At 39.2% G+C, this 19,022-nt stretch overlaps 1 protein-coding gene across 1 annotated transcript in view; it reads right to left on the bottom strand.

Moving 5' to 3' along the window:
* The window catches only part of LOC125333359 (sodium channel protein type 5 subunit alpha-like), a 33,400-nt gene extending 15,220 nt beyond the window's left edge, over positions 1 to 18,180 (bottom strand). Inside the window, exons 1-15 of the mRNA XM_048319260.1 lie at positions 17,926 to 18,180; positions 16,731 to 16,849; positions 14,581 to 14,676; positions 12,890 to 13,018; positions 12,025 to 12,116; positions 11,105 to 11,308; positions 9,098 to 9,155; positions 8,297 to 8,438; positions 7,635 to 7,832; positions 6,404 to 6,586; positions 5,458 to 5,859; positions 4,601 to 4,730; positions 2,548 to 2,786; positions 2,005 to 2,205; positions 879 to 1,232 (exon numbers count right to left, since the gene is read on the bottom strand). Of these exons, the coding sequence (XP_048175217.1) occupies positions 879 to 1,232; positions 2,005 to 2,205; positions 2,548 to 2,786; positions 4,601 to 4,730; positions 5,458 to 5,859; positions 6,404 to 6,586; positions 7,635 to 7,832; positions 8,297 to 8,438; positions 9,098 to 9,155; positions 11,105 to 11,308; positions 12,025 to 12,116; positions 12,890 to 13,018; positions 14,581 to 14,676; positions 16,731 to 16,849; positions 17,926 to 18,180 (2,802 nt within the window). The remainder of the gene's footprint in view (positions 1 to 878; positions 1,233 to 2,004; positions 2,206 to 2,547; positions 2,787 to 4,600; positions 4,731 to 5,457; positions 5,860 to 6,403; positions 6,587 to 7,634; positions 7,833 to 8,296; positions 8,439 to 9,097; positions 9,156 to 11,104; positions 11,309 to 12,024; positions 12,117 to 12,889; positions 13,019 to 14,580; positions 14,677 to 16,730; positions 16,850 to 17,925) is intronic.
* Between the last annotated feature and the right edge of the window lie 842 nt (positions 18,181 to 19,022).

Genomic DNA, 19,022 nt, shown 5'->3' with positions numbered 1-19,022 from the left:
TCGGCTTCCTTGGACCATAAGAAAGCCTGGACAAAAAGTGCAGGCTAAACACTTCATTGCTTGACTGTTAACGTTATGTGATAGAAATATCACTCACAGCATTTCATCACTGACATCAATCCTTGCGGTGTGGAACAGGCAGGACATTAAATACATATTTGGTACTCAGCCACAGAACAGATATTTCCCATAAAGGTCTGCCTAGAGTTAATTATGTTCAGATTTTTTTTTTACAATTAAGAGAAATTTGGTATATGAACGAAGGATGCGAGGAACAAAGTTACTAAAAGGAGATATTTATGACTTGGGCATTAAGAAAGGAGAGCACAGGACAGGAAGGCAGGCTTGTTTCAGCACAGAGTGTGAGGCTGTGTAGGTTATGCCATTACAGGATCTAGCTCTTGGATGTAAATGTACTTAGAGATTCCCAGAGAAAATCCTGATTTCAGTGGTAGCACTGTAGATTCTGCCATTTGCTGATAAAGAACTCAGTACTTGCGTGAGATCTTAAAAATAATTAAATAAAATTGATTTAGAGAGGGACTTAAGCACTTGGCCTAATTAATTCAAGCAGGTAAGCCATAAGCCTCACTGATTATTTACATCCAAATCCCAAGATGTGAAGAAACATAGCTGCCTGTATTGTATTTACCATGAAGATAGTCCTCGTCACATTGCCCCATGAAAAGGTCAAGTGATGCTGTGTGCAAAGCACACAAAATGGGAAAATACAGGCAATGGCTCAAAGGTGAAAGGAAAAGGAGACTAAAACATAGATAGGTAACTTTTCCACCTGTTTTTAGGCAAGCTACCTTTTGTTGACAGAACAGCCATTAAGTGGATTCCACCATAGACAGGATGATGAGAAGGAAACTTACCACTAAATTTCCTATCACCATGACCAGCAGAAAGACAACAAGACACAGTGATGGTTCAGCAACCACCATGCAGTCCCACATGGTCTCAATCCATTCTCCACACAGAATTCGGAAAATGACGAGGAATGAATGGAAAAAGTCCTTCATGTGCCAGCGTGGCTTGCAGTCTTTGTTTATTTTAGAGCAGTTGAGCACATAATTTTTCCCAAAAAGTTGCATCCCTACTATAGCAAAAATGAAAATGATGATTGCCAGGACGAGGGTCAGATTACTCAGTGCTCCCAGGGAGTTACAAATTATTTTAATTAGAGTGTTTAAAGTTGGCCAGGACTTTGCCAGTTTGAAGACCCTCAGCTGTGTAGCAACATAAAACATAGTGTTAGACATCGGTAGAGATAACTCATCTTTGCACCATGCAAATCCTACAACAGCCAAATTACTGATATTCGGAATTATTCCAGCCATGCAACATTTGTGGCACATTAATATTTTTTAAAAGTATTTATAGATGTTTTTTCTTTTGACTGGGCAACATTGCAGACATAAATTAGTCACCTTATAAAGGACCAGACTAAATTGAGACCCTGATAAATGCTTGGCTCACACAGGGAAATGTCCATGCAATGCTCTTGATGTAGATTATGGTGCTTAATTTACATGTAACACAAAGGACCAAAAGTTCAGGGACTGCTGCTGTAGCACTATGAAAAGAGTCTATCTTTTGATAAACCAATTTAAATCCATCCCTGGTATATGAAAAGGATACCTTAACATCATTTCCACATCTCTTTAAATACTGTTTGTTTCTGTTTGTACTCTGACACTTTTTTTCTTAATTTCCTGTGCTAGTTTTTAATTATTTGCATCAGTTTTATAACATGTCCATTCTGGAATACTTTTTCCTTTGAATATTTCTCAGTGTATTCAAAAGAAATATACTTATTAAACTCTCACTCTAACATCACAAGGAGTTTGAGTGCGTTTTTTATTCTTAAAGCCAAGATGAGGAAATAAAAATAATTTGGGTAAAAAAAAAAAATCATTTCTTGCCTCCTAACTACAGAAGTATTCTCTATTAAATTCAGAAGATAAAGTTTCATACAACTGAGCATGCATGAAGCATTACCAGTCTGAAGGATCGTAAAACTGACAGGGTTCCTCCTTTTCGCCTTTCTTTCTTGCTTTTGTGTTTGGGGAAACTCAGTTCAATTAAACTCAGTGTCACAATGACACTGTCAAAAATATTCCAGGGCTGCTGAAAATAATAATAGGGATCTAGAGCGATGATTTTTAAGATCATTTCTGCAGTGAAGATTCCTGTGAAAACCTGTGACAAAGAAACAGTAGCATCAGCCTGAAAGTAGCCATGAATTTATCTTATCTTTAGGTCATGTTCCCTCAAATAACATTCATGGACAGGTTAATAAAACCCGTGTTTATGAAGTCCTAATGAACTTTTAATTAAAATGAGAGGATTGTTTTCTGCCTTCTCAGGAGCATGCCAAAGTGTGTAAAAAATCCAAGAGTCATCTATATTAGAAACAAAGTTTATAAATGCAGAGTTTGCTAATTTTTAATTTTTACTGTTACTCTTTATGTTTCAAGTAAAAAGACACATCAACCAATTAATTAATCCTATGAAAAGCCACATAGCTGAGAATTTGCTTACCAAGTTGCCTATTTTAAGCATGAATTTAAAAGTGGGTGACATGTTATTGTGCTCCAGTGCCATGAACAAAGTGTTCATCACAATGCAAAGGGTGATGGTGAGATCAAAAAAAGGATCCTTTATGAAAGCGGCCACTTTTTCCTTGATTCTCAACCAAAGTGGACAACAGTCCCAAATTAGATACTTTAAAGCAAAGTTCTTCAGGCGTGGTGGGCATTTCCTCTGAGCTTCTTCGTGTTCTAAATGCAAAAAAAAAATCCTTCTATCATTAGTTATCACTGAGCAAGATGGTGAAATGACAACTTCAAGCATTCAAAAGACCAGAGAAGAAAAAGGAAACCTCTCATCTCTCATAGAGCATGAAGCTTCCCTGCACTTTTTACCATTCATGTGGTTCTTACATCAGCTGATAAACATGAAAATAAAAATTCAGAGAAAATTGGACTCCAAATTCTTTCATGAGCACTTCCTTCAAAAGCCGTTGGAAGGAGTTGTATTTGTCTCAGACTGGTGCTACAATAATCTGACAAGAAGATATTTGTGATGCAGAGGCCTCACCACAGCCTCTCATGTTCTCACAGGACAATAGAGCAGCTATGGCACTTCCCACCTTGTCCTCATGTGAGTGTCTGGGACAACATCTGTGTCACACCCACCAACTTTTTGTCTCCCTTGACTCTCAAGGCAATTTAAAGAATCAGTGGCAGACACAGGAGCTCTGACTCTGGCAAATCCAAACTGTCTGAAATTTGGCCTTTGGCCATTTCTATGGGAAAAGTCACACCTACCATTTCCCAGCTGATGCAAGTTCCAGACATCTCCATTTTCCATAAGTAAAACTTGGGACAGAAGCTGTTCTGTCTTTGTCATTTGCGTCTTTTTAATCAAATCTAAATCTCATAACTTTTCTTTCTTCACCATCAATATTAACGAGTCCTTCAAAATGCTTTTGACCCAGCTTAAGTCCTGTGCAAATTCATTGACCAACTGGAGCTAGCTTTAAATACAAGCACAGTAGGAATTACTCATCTGGTTTTCAAGGACCTGGAAGCTTTTCAGAGATAGATGATCTGGATCTGACTCATTTCCTTTTCTTAATTGGACTTGTCCTTATTCCTGTCCTCTGTTTAATTTTCATTTCTTCTCCCCCAGGCTCAAGTACCAGATTGCACCCTACACCACTTATTCCAGAGTGATCACGTTGACTCAATCCTCACTTCAGGTCTGGCTCTTGTCTTCCTCTAGAGCTACAAGTCCTGTTCCACCCCACTTCGCAGCTCAAACTGTGCAACAAAACCCAGATCTTTGATAAATTACACTGCAAAGCAAAGCTCAACTGGATTTGTTGCAACTGTGATTCTCCCAAGAAAAAAATCTCCTAAAAAATTAAGGAAAGGGACCTCCCTGCCACAATGGTACCCCCCTGTTAAGTCCCATACTTGTGGTCCAAGAACTGGTGGTAGAGCTGCTCAAAAGAGCCAAAAGAAAACAAAAGTTCATAATCCTGAATAACTTGGACTGAAAATTTTCAGCAAGATCTGCAACAAAAGTATCAGTCATCAAAATAACTATCACTGATTAATTCCCACCAAAAATTCACACGGGAAGGTAAGTTAAAGGAATAAAATTGTGAGGTTAAGTATTCAGTATCCAAGAATAGCCACAACTAATTTTACTTGCATAATCTTATTAACTGTTGAATTCTGCATGCCTGTGTGTCTGCCACTGACCCAACAGAAATCACAGGATCAGGAGGAGAAAACCGTGTCCCAGTCCTGCAGGTCAGATGATCAGAAACACCTTCCACCCACTCTTCCAACCCCCTTCACTGTCTGTCCTACAAAATGAGCCTTTTCAATAGGCAAAGAATGTGTTCCAGTACATAAAGACATATGTATAAGACCTTTTTTTTTTTCCTAAAAAAAGTCCAAATTAACAATGAAATTCCTAACTACACACCTACAAATCACTGCTAACCTTTAAGAAGTATATTTTGTTATTTCATGGTAGTATTACCTTAGGGTTGAAATAAACTTAATGAGGAACCACTTACCCTCCAAGACACTGGTAATTATGCTGACGACACTTGCTGCCCTTTGTCTCTGAAGAGCCTCATTAAAGTACTCCGCTGACAGATGAGGAGGTAAATGCATCATGCTGCTCTCATTATGCACAGCTGGCTGCTCAGAGAAGTAAACACGATTAGGGAGATACCACAGGAATGAAATGAGCCAGGATGTGATGATGGGTAACTGTGAGAGTTAATAGGAAAAATGACACGCAGCCAAATAAATATACCTTCTTACAAGATGTAATAGATGGTGAGATTGAAGGTCCTGCTCTGTAATGGGGCTGCAGTGAATGGATCCTGCAAGCCCGTAATACGGGGCAAGCACAGCCTTGTAAATGAGTGCATGAGGGGAAATAGGCCTAGGAATTATTCAAGAGACTAATGGAATAGGAGAGAGGTGATGGATAAATGGGGGAAATTGGGAAACTTACAGGCAAAAGCTGCTGCATGATGCTAAAGGGGCTATGAACAAAAAAAAAAAAAAAAATCACAGGTATTATTCAAAATTACACCCCTGGGCAGCATTCAGGATGAAAAGACTCTTTGGTGACTTGTAATTTCAGCACTAGGAACCTTTAAAACTATGTTAATACAATTAATGAATGGCAGAAACATAAGGTTTATAACAGGAAGGCAAAAATCTAGTTTTCAGGAAGTATCAGACTATTAAAAACCAGTTTCTACAGACAACTTAAAAATTCCCCACATCACTATGCTTGAGTTCACATCACTGTTTACCATTAAGCTGAAACTCTTAAAACAACCAAAAAACCTCCCCTGCCACTGATCGATAAGCCACAATACAAAGCATATATTTAAAATAATAGATTTTTCCTTACCAGATCCCTCTTTCCCGAGTCTTCCATGACTGGTGGAAGCATGACTCCTTCAGAGGACACTGGATCTTGGCTGTGCACCCTTCTGCTCCCTCCTCCCACCCCCAAACCCACCCCAAGGTGGTCATCCACGTTGGCGCCCTTGCTGCTCCGCGCGCAGTGCGGGGTCGCGGGGTGGGAGCTGTGGCCCCTTTGGCTTGGCAGGCTGGAGCGTCTTCCCATCTGCGTTCCCGACAGGGACTGGCACCGGGTTTTGTGTCCCCCAGCGCCGTGGGTCTCCTCATCACTGAAATCTGCCCTGGAACCCACCTCCACGGTGGGCATTTGGAAGTTGAACACGCTACCGTGGCTCAGCCTGCGCTTCGCCTGGGTGGCGTTGGGGCCGTACACCAGGCCGAGGAGAGACTGCAAGCCCAGGAAAAGCAAAACAGAGAGAACAGCATAACATCACAGAGAAAATCTGGGGAAGCAGTAAATTATTAGAGCTTCGTAACATTTACTGTCAACCATTGCAAGTCCAAAACTCTTATCTGATTTCAATTTTTCAGGAAGGATTATGTTTAGATTTTAAAGGGTAGGTAATAAAATTTTATGAGCTGTACCAGCCATTTTTGAGAGAAGCTTTATACTTAACATTTTAAGTATGAAATTTTTAACAGAGAATGATGGTATAAAAGCCAGGTTCTGATAGTCATTCACTTCTTTTTATTTCTCAATGTTATAGAAAATTTATTTAAGTATTTTAACTTTCCTTTCATCCTTCAGTTATAATACTTACTTTTCAAATTAATTTTTACATCTAATTCTTCCTTATCCCAAAAAGCTGTTTATTTTAAAGACTTAAGAGTGATCTGTGTTTGCAATGGGATTTGGTTTATGTTTTCAAGCAATTAATTTTAAATTAAAATTAGAAAAGCTGTAAGGATCTCAGATTCAGATAATAGATTACCAACTTTCGTTGACTGTCTGGGAGCTGTGACTTGGGGAATACTTCTTCTTCTTCATTATCTTCTATCCCCAGTGACTTATTTCTCTTTTTCCTATTGTTCCTTTCTTTGACTTCTTTGGTAGACAGAGAAGGGGCTTCAAAGGAGCTAAGTGACAGGATATCAATCCCTTTAATGCCCAATGACTGAAATTAAAAGAGAAACACGGATGATATTTTTGCTGGGTGCTTTGAATAAAAGCAGAAAGAAAACACTTCTGTGCTCTATACTATTATTTCCTGTAAACAACTTGTGTTTCACAAAGCTCGTTAAAAATCTTCAAATATGTGATAATGCTACAAGAAAGAGTTTCCCCAACATATGGAGCACTGAACAATTTGCTATTTGCAGTGTGTTATATGATCACATGTACTGGGCCTGCCAGAGGCAAAATAATCACATTATAGCTCCTACTCCTCCATATGGCAAATTTGCTTACAATAAAAATGCTCAGTTTGAAAATAATGCAGTGGAATATATCCTTTCCCCAAAATAAATGCTCAAACAGTAATAAAATTCTCTCTTTTCATTTAGGATCCTTGGGACTGTATTCACAGTGTAGATGATTTTCCTTCCCATGATGAATTTAGGATGATATTTTAAAAACACAGGAGTATCTTGTTCCAGAAGCTTCTAAGCCATTTAAGTTATCAAGAGACTTTTCATTCAACTACAATAGGTTTTGGCTCAGATGTTAATGCAGCAGAATTACTGTATGTTTCTTTGCTCAGCAGCCCAAATGACAAAATAGAATAAAAAGCATTAAGAAACAACTACATTTTCTTTTGGAAGCTGCTGGTTGATGGAATTTTGTTTTCCAGATTTTAAAATACCACTTTTCTTAAAGTAACATCAACCATTAATGCTTTTTATCCAGAATAAAAATAATTGTTTCACAGGAAACATACACCACTGAACAAGGAATTGTTCTGCAGCTCCTGGAATCACTAATTTCAGTAAGTTGTCACTTGCTCCTGTTTCCATGAGTGGCTTTTATACACAGCACTACACAGGGAGTGATGCTTTTTCTTATGGATGGGGCTCTGAGCAACCTGGTCTAGTGGAAGGTGTCCCTGGCCATGGTAGGGGCTTAGAATGAGGTGATCTTCAAGGCCCCTTCCAACCCAAACCATTCTATGTGATCAACAATAGAACTCTGAGACAAACACTTAATAAAGCAAATAATTTACGTACCTCTTGCCCCTTCTGCAATAATTCCATGGCTTCCCGAAATTTCCTTTCCTTTGCCTCGGTTTCAGCAATGGTGGCCTTGTTCTGGTCCTCATATGCCATTGTTACTACAGCCAGAATCAAGTTGACTAGATAAAATGAGCCCAGAAAGATGACCATCATGAAGAAGACTATATACACCTTCCCAGAAGCTCTGAGGGTCTGCAAGCAACACACCCCAGAGATAAACATTACCACAAAAAATACCAAGTAGCCTTTCAATGTGTCTCTGAAATTCTTTAGAAGCACTGAGCTTCCTAGACACAACCCTTTAGGAAGCTTAAATGGAATTAGATCTTCCTTAGCCCTTCTTCCCCGTCTTTCTCCCTCCTCCTATCCCCTCACATGTGAATCACTGATTGTACACCCCATGATGACAACCAAGGAGGCATTTTTATATTTTTGAAGGACAGTACAGAACCCTTTTCATACTTTTTTCCAAGAGCAGGGTGAAAGGGCTGGGGGGCACTTCAGCATCCCTTTTCTGGGAGTCACAGGGAGAAGGGAAGACATGGGCTTGATGGCTTGCAGCTATTGCTTTTATTTGAGGTTTCTTGTCCTCTCTACACATTTTCTACTTCAACTAATGACAATCAGTTCTTCTGAACCGTGCACAAAGCTGGTACCTGTTGGTACAGACGCTCCCAGTAGTCCTGGGTCATCAGGCGGAATAAGGAAAGAAAAGCCCAGCCAAATGTATCAAAACTGGTGAAACCATAATCAGGATTTGGCCCAATTTTACAGCATTTATAGCCAGGAGGACAGACCCTAGAATTAATAACAAAAAGTGGAGCTCTCATAACAATGCAGATTTCAAGGAAAACGTCAGCTTATGCAAGAGTTCTGATTATGTTTCATCTCTGCAGTTTATTACAAAACAATTTTCTACTCCAGGTAGTATTGGCTGAAAGGAAGGACTCTCAATCCAGCCGCAAAAGAAGATAGGCTGGAGTAGACCACCATCCCAGGACAGGTCCCTCATCTCCTCATCTCCAATCCTCATCTCCTGCCCCTCACTGCAAAGCAGCCACATCTCTCTTCTTGCCCAAACCTGCCCTCCAAAATTCGTGTTTTGTTTTTCCAGTTTAACACTCATGAGCCTTCACAGAGAGGAAACTGTCTGTCCTGTGCTACTCCCCAGACCTTTCACCTTTTCAGTTCTCTTGTACATCCATGGAGAAGAGGAAGAGCACTTCTGGAAAGTCTAAAAGACTAATTAGACCTGAATAAGCTGACTGCAGGTTCATACTTCATTCCCTACAAGAATTAAATTATCTGACTGTTTGCTATACTTTGTTTTCTGTGTTCTTGTTTCTGCATTCAAGGAAAGCTTGGAATTTCTGCTTTTGTCTCACATGACTGAACAAACATAGGGGCACTGGGGCAGAGAAATCTTCCAAGAAAGAAATAATCTTAAGTGCACTTACCCAGCACCATGACCACACAGCAAAATATCCACAGTACCATTTTTCCTAGCAAAATAATCTATTAAAAAAAAAAAAGGGGAAAAAAATTAAACCCAGAGCACTTTCTAGCCTGAATACTCTATCATTTAATATGAGTAGTGATGAGTAACCAGTGACCAGTAAGAGAGAGTGCACAGGTTTCCCATGCTCACATTAACTGCACTGGATTGCAGGATGTCCTGGCCTCATTTATAAGCATACATCTGTGTATGCACAAATTTCAGACTGAAGGCAATCCTTAATGCAGAATTTTTAAAGATATTGTCACTTTGGCTATGTCTGTATAAAGGAAATGAGGAATTGGAAGGCATAGGCTCAAATACAGACACGGAATCCCAGAGTCATTTGGGTTGGAAGGGACTGTAAAACTCAGCTCATTCCCACCCCCTGCCATGGGCAGGGACACCTTCCACTATCCCAGGTTGCTCCAAGCCCCGTCCAACCTGGCCTTGGACACTTCCAGGGATCCAGGGGCAGCCACAGCTTCTCTGGGCACCCTGTGCCAGGGCCTCACCACTCTCTGAATAAAGAATTTCTCCCTAAAATCTAATCAAAATGTTAAACCAATTCAATATTTGGTAAATGTTGGCACAAACTCTGGCACAGTTCTGGCCTGTAGCAATTACCCGTCTCCAAGACAGTGTGTGAACATCACAAGGAATAGAATAGACCAGCTCTGTTTCCAATGAGCAATGAAAAACAAAGTCCTGTTCTGAGGAGGAAGAAAGAGTATTCGGCTGTGTGAATCTCCACCACTGCTGAGCCAAACAGCAGCTCCTAACCCTGCTCAGCTTGTGAAACAACACAGATTTTTAATTTCTTGAGCTCTACTTTCTCCAGGCCATTGCCTTTATACAGCTTCAATGTTCTGCATATACCAAAATATAGATCCTTTTGCTTCCTGTTCTTCAGCACAGAAAATCAGCATTTTTAGCCCTACTTTGTCACATCCATTGTTTCTGTTATGTTCTACTGTTCTAGTCACTGGTTCCTTTTCAAGTTTGCTTTCAATTGTGATTTTTACAGCATTCTGTACATGTAAATTACTTGCTTCTTATGTGTAGACTTTTGGTAGGAACAAGTGAAAAAAGGTTTTCCTCAAAACCTTTTTTACACTTTCTTCCCCTGGACTATGAAGTTATTGAAGAAATTCTGTCTGAACAAATCTCCCACACAGAGTTTGGACAAACAGCAATTCTGGGTGGCTTTTCCCGTATTTCAGTGGTTCTCCTGGGACAATTCTTCTCTCCCTCTGCAACTGCTACTATGTCTGAACTCACTGGGGGAGATTTTCTTCAGTGATGAAGCCTTCTTCATATTTCTGGCACAGACATTGATTATTTTGAGCCTGTTTTTTTCACATAAATTGAGGCTTCTCCTTTAGCACAAGGCTTTGCTATTCTGAATTGCATCTTACAGTTGTTCCTCTGAGAGTGCTTTGATGCATTTTCAGATCTCTGCTCCATGGTTCCATCACCATCCTCAGACAAGGTGTAAATGTGAAAGATGTATATTGTATGTATCTTATATAAGACATAAAATAAGATATATTTGATGTCAAGTAGTAAGTAATTTGACTTTTCAACAAATTCCTCTGTTTCAAGCTGAAGAACAGTTCTCCCTGGGCAGGAAAATGGAGAAGTATGGGCTCTTCAGGCTGTAGTAAAAGGTGAACTTTGGGGAATTGCAACAGAGAATGAGCTAATGTGTGTTTCAGTTATTGTCATATCATTCAGGGAAACAGAACTGGATGTTACTGGAAAATTTGGGAGTGCTTTTTGCTATAATGAAGGGAAGGAGTGCATTCCTGGATGCCTGTGAGCTGCTCTGGCAATCAGAAGGCCATTATCAGGTAGTTATTCATCAAAATGTCAATCAAGACATCAACATACTTCACAGCTGTGGTTATACATGTGTGCATAGGTGTCTATATCATTATCTGAAGAAGAATTAAGGAGAAAAAATTACCTGAATCATTAGCAAACTCTTCATAATTTTCCCATGTTTTATTACAAAACTCTGTAGTGTTCCTGATGCACTTTTGTCTGAGATTGCCCTTAAAAAGCTGGAGGCCTATGAGGGCAAAGACACTCAAGCAGAAAACAGTCAGGATCATCACATCAGCGAGTTTCTTAACAGACTGGATAAGTGCCCCTACAATGATCTTGAGTCCTAAAAAGACAATGTAAAAAGGAAAAACAGGATGAAAAACTGAGATTCAGATATCATACTTGATTAGAGTTAATGTATAAAAGCCAAAGTACAAGAATTACAGGATAACATGTGGCACATATATTTGCAATATAAGTATATTCGGGATGAGAGTGACTAATATGAGAAAAATATTTTTTTCCTCCTTTTGTTGTCCCTACAATTTTTAGATTTTTGTTTAATCCCTGAAAAATACTCATGCAAAGGTGACAAACTAGAGATAGTCTGGTTTTCTTTATCCATAAAAAGTAATACTCATGATACAAATGATACTTCCAACACTGGTAATTTGTGAAGGTAATATCCAACCTAAGCCTCCCCTGGAAGGGATAGATGATGTAAGATCATTAGTAGTAAAGCCCCTGAATATTCAGAGTTATTTCTGCGGAACCATAACACACAGACCAGCTAAAGAATATTATGCTAAATTGACGTTATAAAGTGCTAACAGTATCTTTAAAAGCATAATGAAAAGAAACAATATTCAATATTCTTTCTAACACAACTCATTCTGACAGGGACAGATGAACTGAGACACTTTTTGTGTTCACAAATTCAGTTGTGTCTACAACTTGTGAAAGATACAGGGGGGAAAAAAAGGCAAAAGCCAATGGTTTGAATGAAGCAAAGAATGAGTTGTAAGGAGGAGAAAATACTCAGCAAATAAGATTTCTTACCTGGGACTACTGAAATGGTTTTCAAAGCTCTCAGAACCCTGAAAGTTCGAAGGACTGACACACTCCCCAAGTGGCTAAATGCTCCCACATACCTGAGAAGTCCAGATGTGAAATGTCAAGTGGTTGGACAGAGTTGACAGCACAATTATTTTACAGTGGTCATTCTTGGATGTCAATCTTTCCAAGAGTATTTTAAGTAGTAAAAAAACTACATATCAAGGATTTGTCTGAAGACTTATAAAATAGAAATGTATTTCTTGATTTTTAGAGTTTTCCTCTAAGGTGGCTCCTGGCTTGTGCACAGCTGCTTTTGCATAAGCATTTTCAAACATTATTCATTTAAAATACAAATGTAACACTCCAAATTATGAATTTCCAAATGCTGGCTGAACTGTTTTGATCTCCCTTCTGTAGCTGCATTTAACCACTATATAGAAACTTGATAATTACCAGAAAATTAAGCTTAAACTATGATTTTTGGAGATGGAGCCCTAATTTAATCCACTGTCCTGGTGTCTATACCCATCACCCTAACTGGAAAATTATACTTTCATTCATGGGATCAGTAAGTCTGTATTTATGCCCAGCTCTCACATTTCACCAGTCTAAACACATCCATTCACATATACCCACCACTGGGAATATCTTTCTCTGCACAGCCCTATTCCCTTCTTGAAAGACTAAAATGTTGTAATACAGTGAGTGCTAAACAAGGACAAAAGTCAATGTTCTAGACAGTTTCAGATGCAATTAGGAGCCATGGGTTGGTTTTTAAACCACAGACAGCCTTTTGCACCACAGCAATGAGAACCTCCAGCACAGAGAGCCAAGGCAGGTAATCCATATTTTATGCACTCCCACTTACGCCATGACGATAACGGTGAAATCCAACCAGTTCCAGGGATCCCGAAGGAAAGTGAATTCATTTAGACAGAATCCTCTTGCCAATATTTTTATCAATGATTCAAAAGTGTAAATGCCAGTGAAAGTAAATCTAAGGAGGGGAGAAAAGTGCCAAAGGGAAAGAGCAGTATTAGCACTCAATGGAAGAGGCATGGTCAGACTATTTAATGTCTGGGCCAGCAAACTGAGACAATGGTGGAAAGAGTAAGCTCCTGCTGGATTTCAGTGTATTCCATCAGGATCTGGTTCCCATGGAGCTGGAGGCAGTAGGTGACTGCAACCTGAACATGCCTGTTAATGTGCAACCCATGACATACTTTTTGGCATTCAACAATTTTCTCCAAACTCTTTCATAGAAGTTTTCACAATTGCAGAAACACCAAACTCCCAGTTATTAGCTAAAATAAAGATCAAAATTTGTATCTTCCTCCAGTTTCAAGTGGCCAAGTGAACATGTGATGTGCTGTGTTATTTACTTTGGGCACACGGCAATCATTTCTGTGCAGAATATGTAAAACACTTAGAGGAATACAAGAGTAGAGGGTTTTCAATTTCAGACGGCAATTATTCTTATTAATGGAAAATTAGCAGTAAAAGCTCTTCTGGACTTAGTTGAGTGCACTTATAGTTTCAAGAAGGCAGCAATATCCCTACAGAATTCAAAAGGCTTTCATTTGGTAGTCAGCAAATGCACTAAGAAATTGTATGGATGTAATGCTTCCCTTTTCATTTGGAAAGAATTATTCTGAAATTATTCTTGGAATGCATTTGAATGCTAGTTGATACCAACAGGAGATACAACTCTGATCCAACCTTTAATTTTCTCATAGGTAGAGAAGCACCTCAGCATCTTCTGGAGAGGTGTATTTTAATACCATGCAGTCTTGTTCCTGCTTGCATGAGGATTTGCCATTCCAAGCTGTTTCAATGTCATTTAACATGAGATAGTAAAAAAGTAATTTTAAAACTGTTTTTAATACTAAGTATTTGGGAATCTTGTCCCTTGTGTTAGGTATTCAGTATTCATATTCTAGCATATTTTGCCAAAGTGAAAAAGTGAGAGCTGAAATAGTCTCTAAAAAAAAACCCAAAAACCAACAAACCCATGGCATTATACGTTTCAAGGCTGACTACAAAGACATGGATTTATTGTGATTTAACATTACAGGTGTTGGCACGCTGAAGAGAAAAGCTTTACGTTGTAACAGCACCCTGCAGGCCAAGAGCTTCTGACAGAACATTTTATTAGAGCAAAACTCAGCATTTCAATATAATTAGCCAGAATTTTAAAAGACAGCAGCTCCCTTGTGCTCAATCAACATCAGTAACAATGGGAAATGCATTTTGATAGAGAGCAAATAATTACTGAGTAACTTCAGAAAATGGGAAAATTGGAGCAGCGGAACAGACATGAAGCCAGTTCAACAGTGAAACTTCATCTACACTCACTTTCTCCTATAACACCAAAATTATTGTAGATATTGGGTTTAAGGACAAAACTACTTCCTCAAATAAAAAATAAATTTAAAAACACCCTTAAACAAGCAACTTTCCTTTTAAATCTCCCACAAACTATCTCGAGTGAAAGTGGCAAGTCTCAATAACTCAATACAACTACATAATTAAAAAATATACATACCCCCAGATACTTACTCAACATATGTGTTCCATGAAGACGACGACGACTCAGTCAGAGCCATGAATACACAATTAGTTAATATGGTGCACATGATAAACCAGGTGAATAATGTAAGTCATGGGAGTGAAGGCAAAGAATACGACATGGATTCAGAAATGTAACTAAATATTCCATCAGTCACTGACATAATATCTGGCTTTTTGTTTAAAGCACATATAAGAACAGCAGGCACAGGTATTCACTGATTTTGAGCCATGTTAGATGACAACACACTACTGTTGTTATTCATGACTTCTGCACTGACTACAGATCTGCTGCTCTAATCATTTCCAGCCTGGAAAAAGGACCCTCAACCACTCTAGGATTGGGTGGAAGGACACAATTTTAGTTTCATTTTATAGCATAAACACTTGCCCAAATCACACAGGTGGAGCCCAAACCTGCCTCTGACGTGGCACACCTGTTCTCTTCCAAAGGACAGCATGAAGTCTGACAGGATGGTTGCAGGGGTCTCAAACAACTCTAGATCATAGAATCATAGGATATGCTGAGTTGGAAGGAACCCATCAGAATCATCAAGGCCAACTCCTGGCCCTTTTCAGGACATCTGAAGAGTCACACCATGTGCCTGAGAGCGTTGTCCAAATGCTTCTTGAACTCTGTCAGGCTGGTGTTGTGACCACTGTCCTGAGGAGCCTGTTCAGTACCCAGCCACCCCCTGGGTGAAAAATCTTTTCCTGATATCCAACCTCAACCTCCCCTGGCTCAGCTCCAGCTGTTTCCTCAACTGGTCACTGGTCACCAGAGCGAAGAGATCAGGGTCTGCCCCTCCACTGCCCCTCACAAGGAAGTTGAAGACCACGAGTCTCCTCTCAGTCTCCTCCAGGCTGACAGACCAAGTGACCTCAGCCACTCGCACACGGCTTCCCCTCCAGATCATTCACCGTCTTCATAGCCCTCCTTTGGATGCTCTCTAATAGATTAATGGGGTTTTTATAATGGGATGCCCATGTTTAGCCAACTCTTGGGGCTTCCCAGCTGCTGTCTGGGACCTGCTGGCCCAGAGACAGGAGCTTGGGCAGCTACCTCATGTGTAGACACCTTAGCTCAAACACGTGACTCTGGAGTTGGATCTCACGCCGTGTCCTACCACACTTTGGCAATCTATAAGGTAGAAGAAGATGGGAAAGCTATCTAGCTTTGCCATTAGCCATCCTCTCCATCCCCACAAAAAAAAAAATCCTGGCTTTAGCTCTAGGCATGGTCCAGGTGTCACAAGGAGCTGGGCCACTCATGTTGAAATGCCAGCATCAGCCAACTTCTGCGCAGAGAAAACCTCAGATGAGAGGACATCGCTCTTCCAGGGATGTCTGCACACTGCTACGATGACAACCCTGGAGCTCTTGGAGCTACCTCACACCACAGAGCCAGGAGGTGGCTGGAAATCTGAAACCCACACAGGGACACCACAGACTCTGCTCTGGGTTTGATTCAGTCCCAAGCAACAGCTCAGGTGTCCTTCCCCAGTGCCAAACTGGAGTAATACACTTGTGATTCCGATCCCCTAAATTTGATATATAAGGTGGGATCTATATTACCTTCATATTCCCAAGGCATTCCCTGCAATAGCATTCCTGGAAATATTTATTTTCATAAACCATATGTATCCTTTTTGAGTCTTATTTCCCAAAGAAACTAAGTTTACATGGGGTTTTTTTCTGTGTGTTTTCCTGTGTGTACTTGCCTAACTCAACCTGTTCTCTCAAAACTGGCCAATGGTTCATCAGCTCTATGGGTGAGTTGAATTTAATTCCCACATTTGGGTAAACAAGATGAGAAAAAGGATAGAAATCACATCAATCTTCTCACTGGGAAAGGCTTCAGAATGAGATACTTGTCTATGAGACATCAGGAAATCAATATCAGAGCTCAAAACACAAACCTGTAGAAAATCAGGCTAAATAAGCCCAATACTCACAAAACATTTTCTTTTTAACTATCACAAGAGCACCAAAACACTAGTAATATCTAAGGTGATTCATAATTAGAAATCTATCTATAGTGAGGAAAAGACCAGATTAGTTCAATGCTCTAAAATACGAAAGCATAGGATTATGTAGGGTTTTATAGTCAAAAAAAGTGAATAAAGCCAACAAAAGGATATGAATGTACTAAAATTTTAATTGCTCTTCTTCGTATTGGATGAAAGGGACTGAAGATCCACAGGGCACGTGTAGCAGTAAATCTGTAGATTGTTTTCTGCTTGTTTAGCACTATGAAAACCTTTTAAAAATAAGCAAAGAATTTTTCAGGAAGTTGATATATATACATATATGTATATATACGGAATATATATTTTGTGCTGTATCCTGTTATATCAGTCATGAACAAGAGCTTGAATTTCAATTTACCCTGGTTAACTGGAAAGATTCTGTATTACTTTGCCATCCTTTCATCAGAAACTGATGAAAGAGTTAATACCCTTTAACATTCAGGCCACAAAATATTCCTGAGCACAAACTTCTTTTTTCAATCTTGTGATTTGTGAAGAGGCGTGCACAGAACTAATCTTGCTTATGATTATTCTCTTAAAATAGAATGAATCCCTCTTTGAGTCAAGATATACAGAGGTGCAGGGAAGAACTGCAGCCTTTATCATTATTTGGTATTGTTGACAGCGATCCTCAAGCTCTTATATTGTGGAAATTAGTTCAATGCTTAACCTCCTCTCAAGCAAAAAACATAATTCCCAATGGATTAGTTCCCATTTCTCTATGTGTTATTGAAAATAATATTCTTCAATATGTCACAACTAGAACATAGTATTCTTCAATATGTCACAACTGGAATATAGAGCCTGAGTCAGGAGGTTTTAAGGATTCATCAGCAATTGTTTTAAAATAATTTTTATGCTTTATCATTTATTGAATGGGTAAGTGGAACATTGAGATGGAGTGAAACACATTGTTCAAAACGATGGAATTTAAGAACATTTACAAAATTACGTACAAAATTAACAAAATTATTATTACTCCTAATTATTATAATTTCTTTCTCAACCCCCCCTTTTCTTCCTTTATCCAGTTTATTTTTTCTGCTTCTATTCTGATTCAAATGTCAATCAATTCCATATTATTTCATTCCTAAAATTCAAAGTTAAGCTTTTTTTTTAAGGATAACAGCACACCACTCAGCTGTGCCAACTGCATCCATTGTTTAACCTAGAAAAGGATGAGAGTTTGTATAAAGGGATGTAAGCAAAACTCTTTGATAGATTGCCCACAGAAACTTTTGGCAATACAATAAATTAAATTAAATTAAATTAAATATAAAATTGAAGTATCTTGGTTGGCTCTAACCTTATGATCTTTGTAGTAGGGGTCGAGATCCTCCAGTGGTTCCCCAATGAGCTCTGAAGGAAGGTTTCCATAGAGAGCTGGCAACTTCTGGAAAGCTTTTAGATCAAGCTGAGGACGTGCTTTCTCCTCAGTTTTCTGCTCTATGGTATTTCTTCGACAATTCTTTTTGGTGGCAATTCTCTTTTTGATCTCTGCCAAGGATTCCTGAGTGAACCTACGGAAGTTGTTGGTACCAGGTAGCAAGAATTCAGCCATTTTTCATGCTTCTCTTCCTGTCACTAATTCTGTCCAAACAAAAGAAACAAGTTGAAAGGAAGTCAAGTAACTGTGAAATAGGTAAGTTATGGAAATGAAACAACTGTTTGCCCACACACGGCTAAGAACATCAACTTTCTGAGCCATCAGTTTTTAAAAAGAAAAAGAAGATACGATGAGTACCTTTTTCACTGAGAAATCTGCTCAGTATTTTTTTATTATTACTGATAGGATGTGAGCAAACCTCTATAAACTTAAGAGTGTATTTGGAGCACCTCATTTAAGATACACATTATCCTAAATGCTCTTGAGCTGCTCAGAAAAAACCCTACTCTTCTGGTTCAGCCCAATATTTGGAAATGGGACAGTAAAACCAATCAAACTGCAACATCAAATGTATGGAAGCTGTCAGCACCAGGAGGATCAAGTATTAAATTAAGTAATGCAGATGGAAATACTGAGATGGAAAGTCCACCCTGGTGGAGCCAGCACAGGAATGAGCATTGTCCTAGAAGGTTTAATTTGTGACCCACAGAGTCAGTACTGACTGACACGGAGGACAAAAATGCTTGATCTGACAAAGATTATATTTTATGCCTTCTTGCCAGAACAAAAGAAAAGTGAGAATAGACTGGAAAAACATTTTGCATTTTTGATGAAGAAATCCAGTCAGGTTTTGGATAGAATCCATCCGCTGAATGCTTCCTGAGTCCAGGCTTTGCAAGAAGCTATCTCTAAAATATTTCCTTTGATTAGGACCTTTGGGAAGACATTCAGTAAAGGGTCAGGGAACTCCTGATTTAGTGCAGCCCCACCTGCACACTGCAATGATCACACCTGGT

The sequence above is a fragment of the Corvus hawaiiensis genome, chromosome 1 (assembly GCF_020740725.1).
Source record: "Corvus hawaiiensis isolate bCorHaw1 chromosome 1, bCorHaw1.pri.cur, whole genome shotgun sequence".
NCBI classification, from domain to species: Eukaryota; Metazoa; Chordata; class Aves; order Passeriformes; family Corvidae; genus Corvus; species Corvus hawaiiensis.
This window is presented reverse-complemented; position numbering and strand designations above follow the sequence as displayed.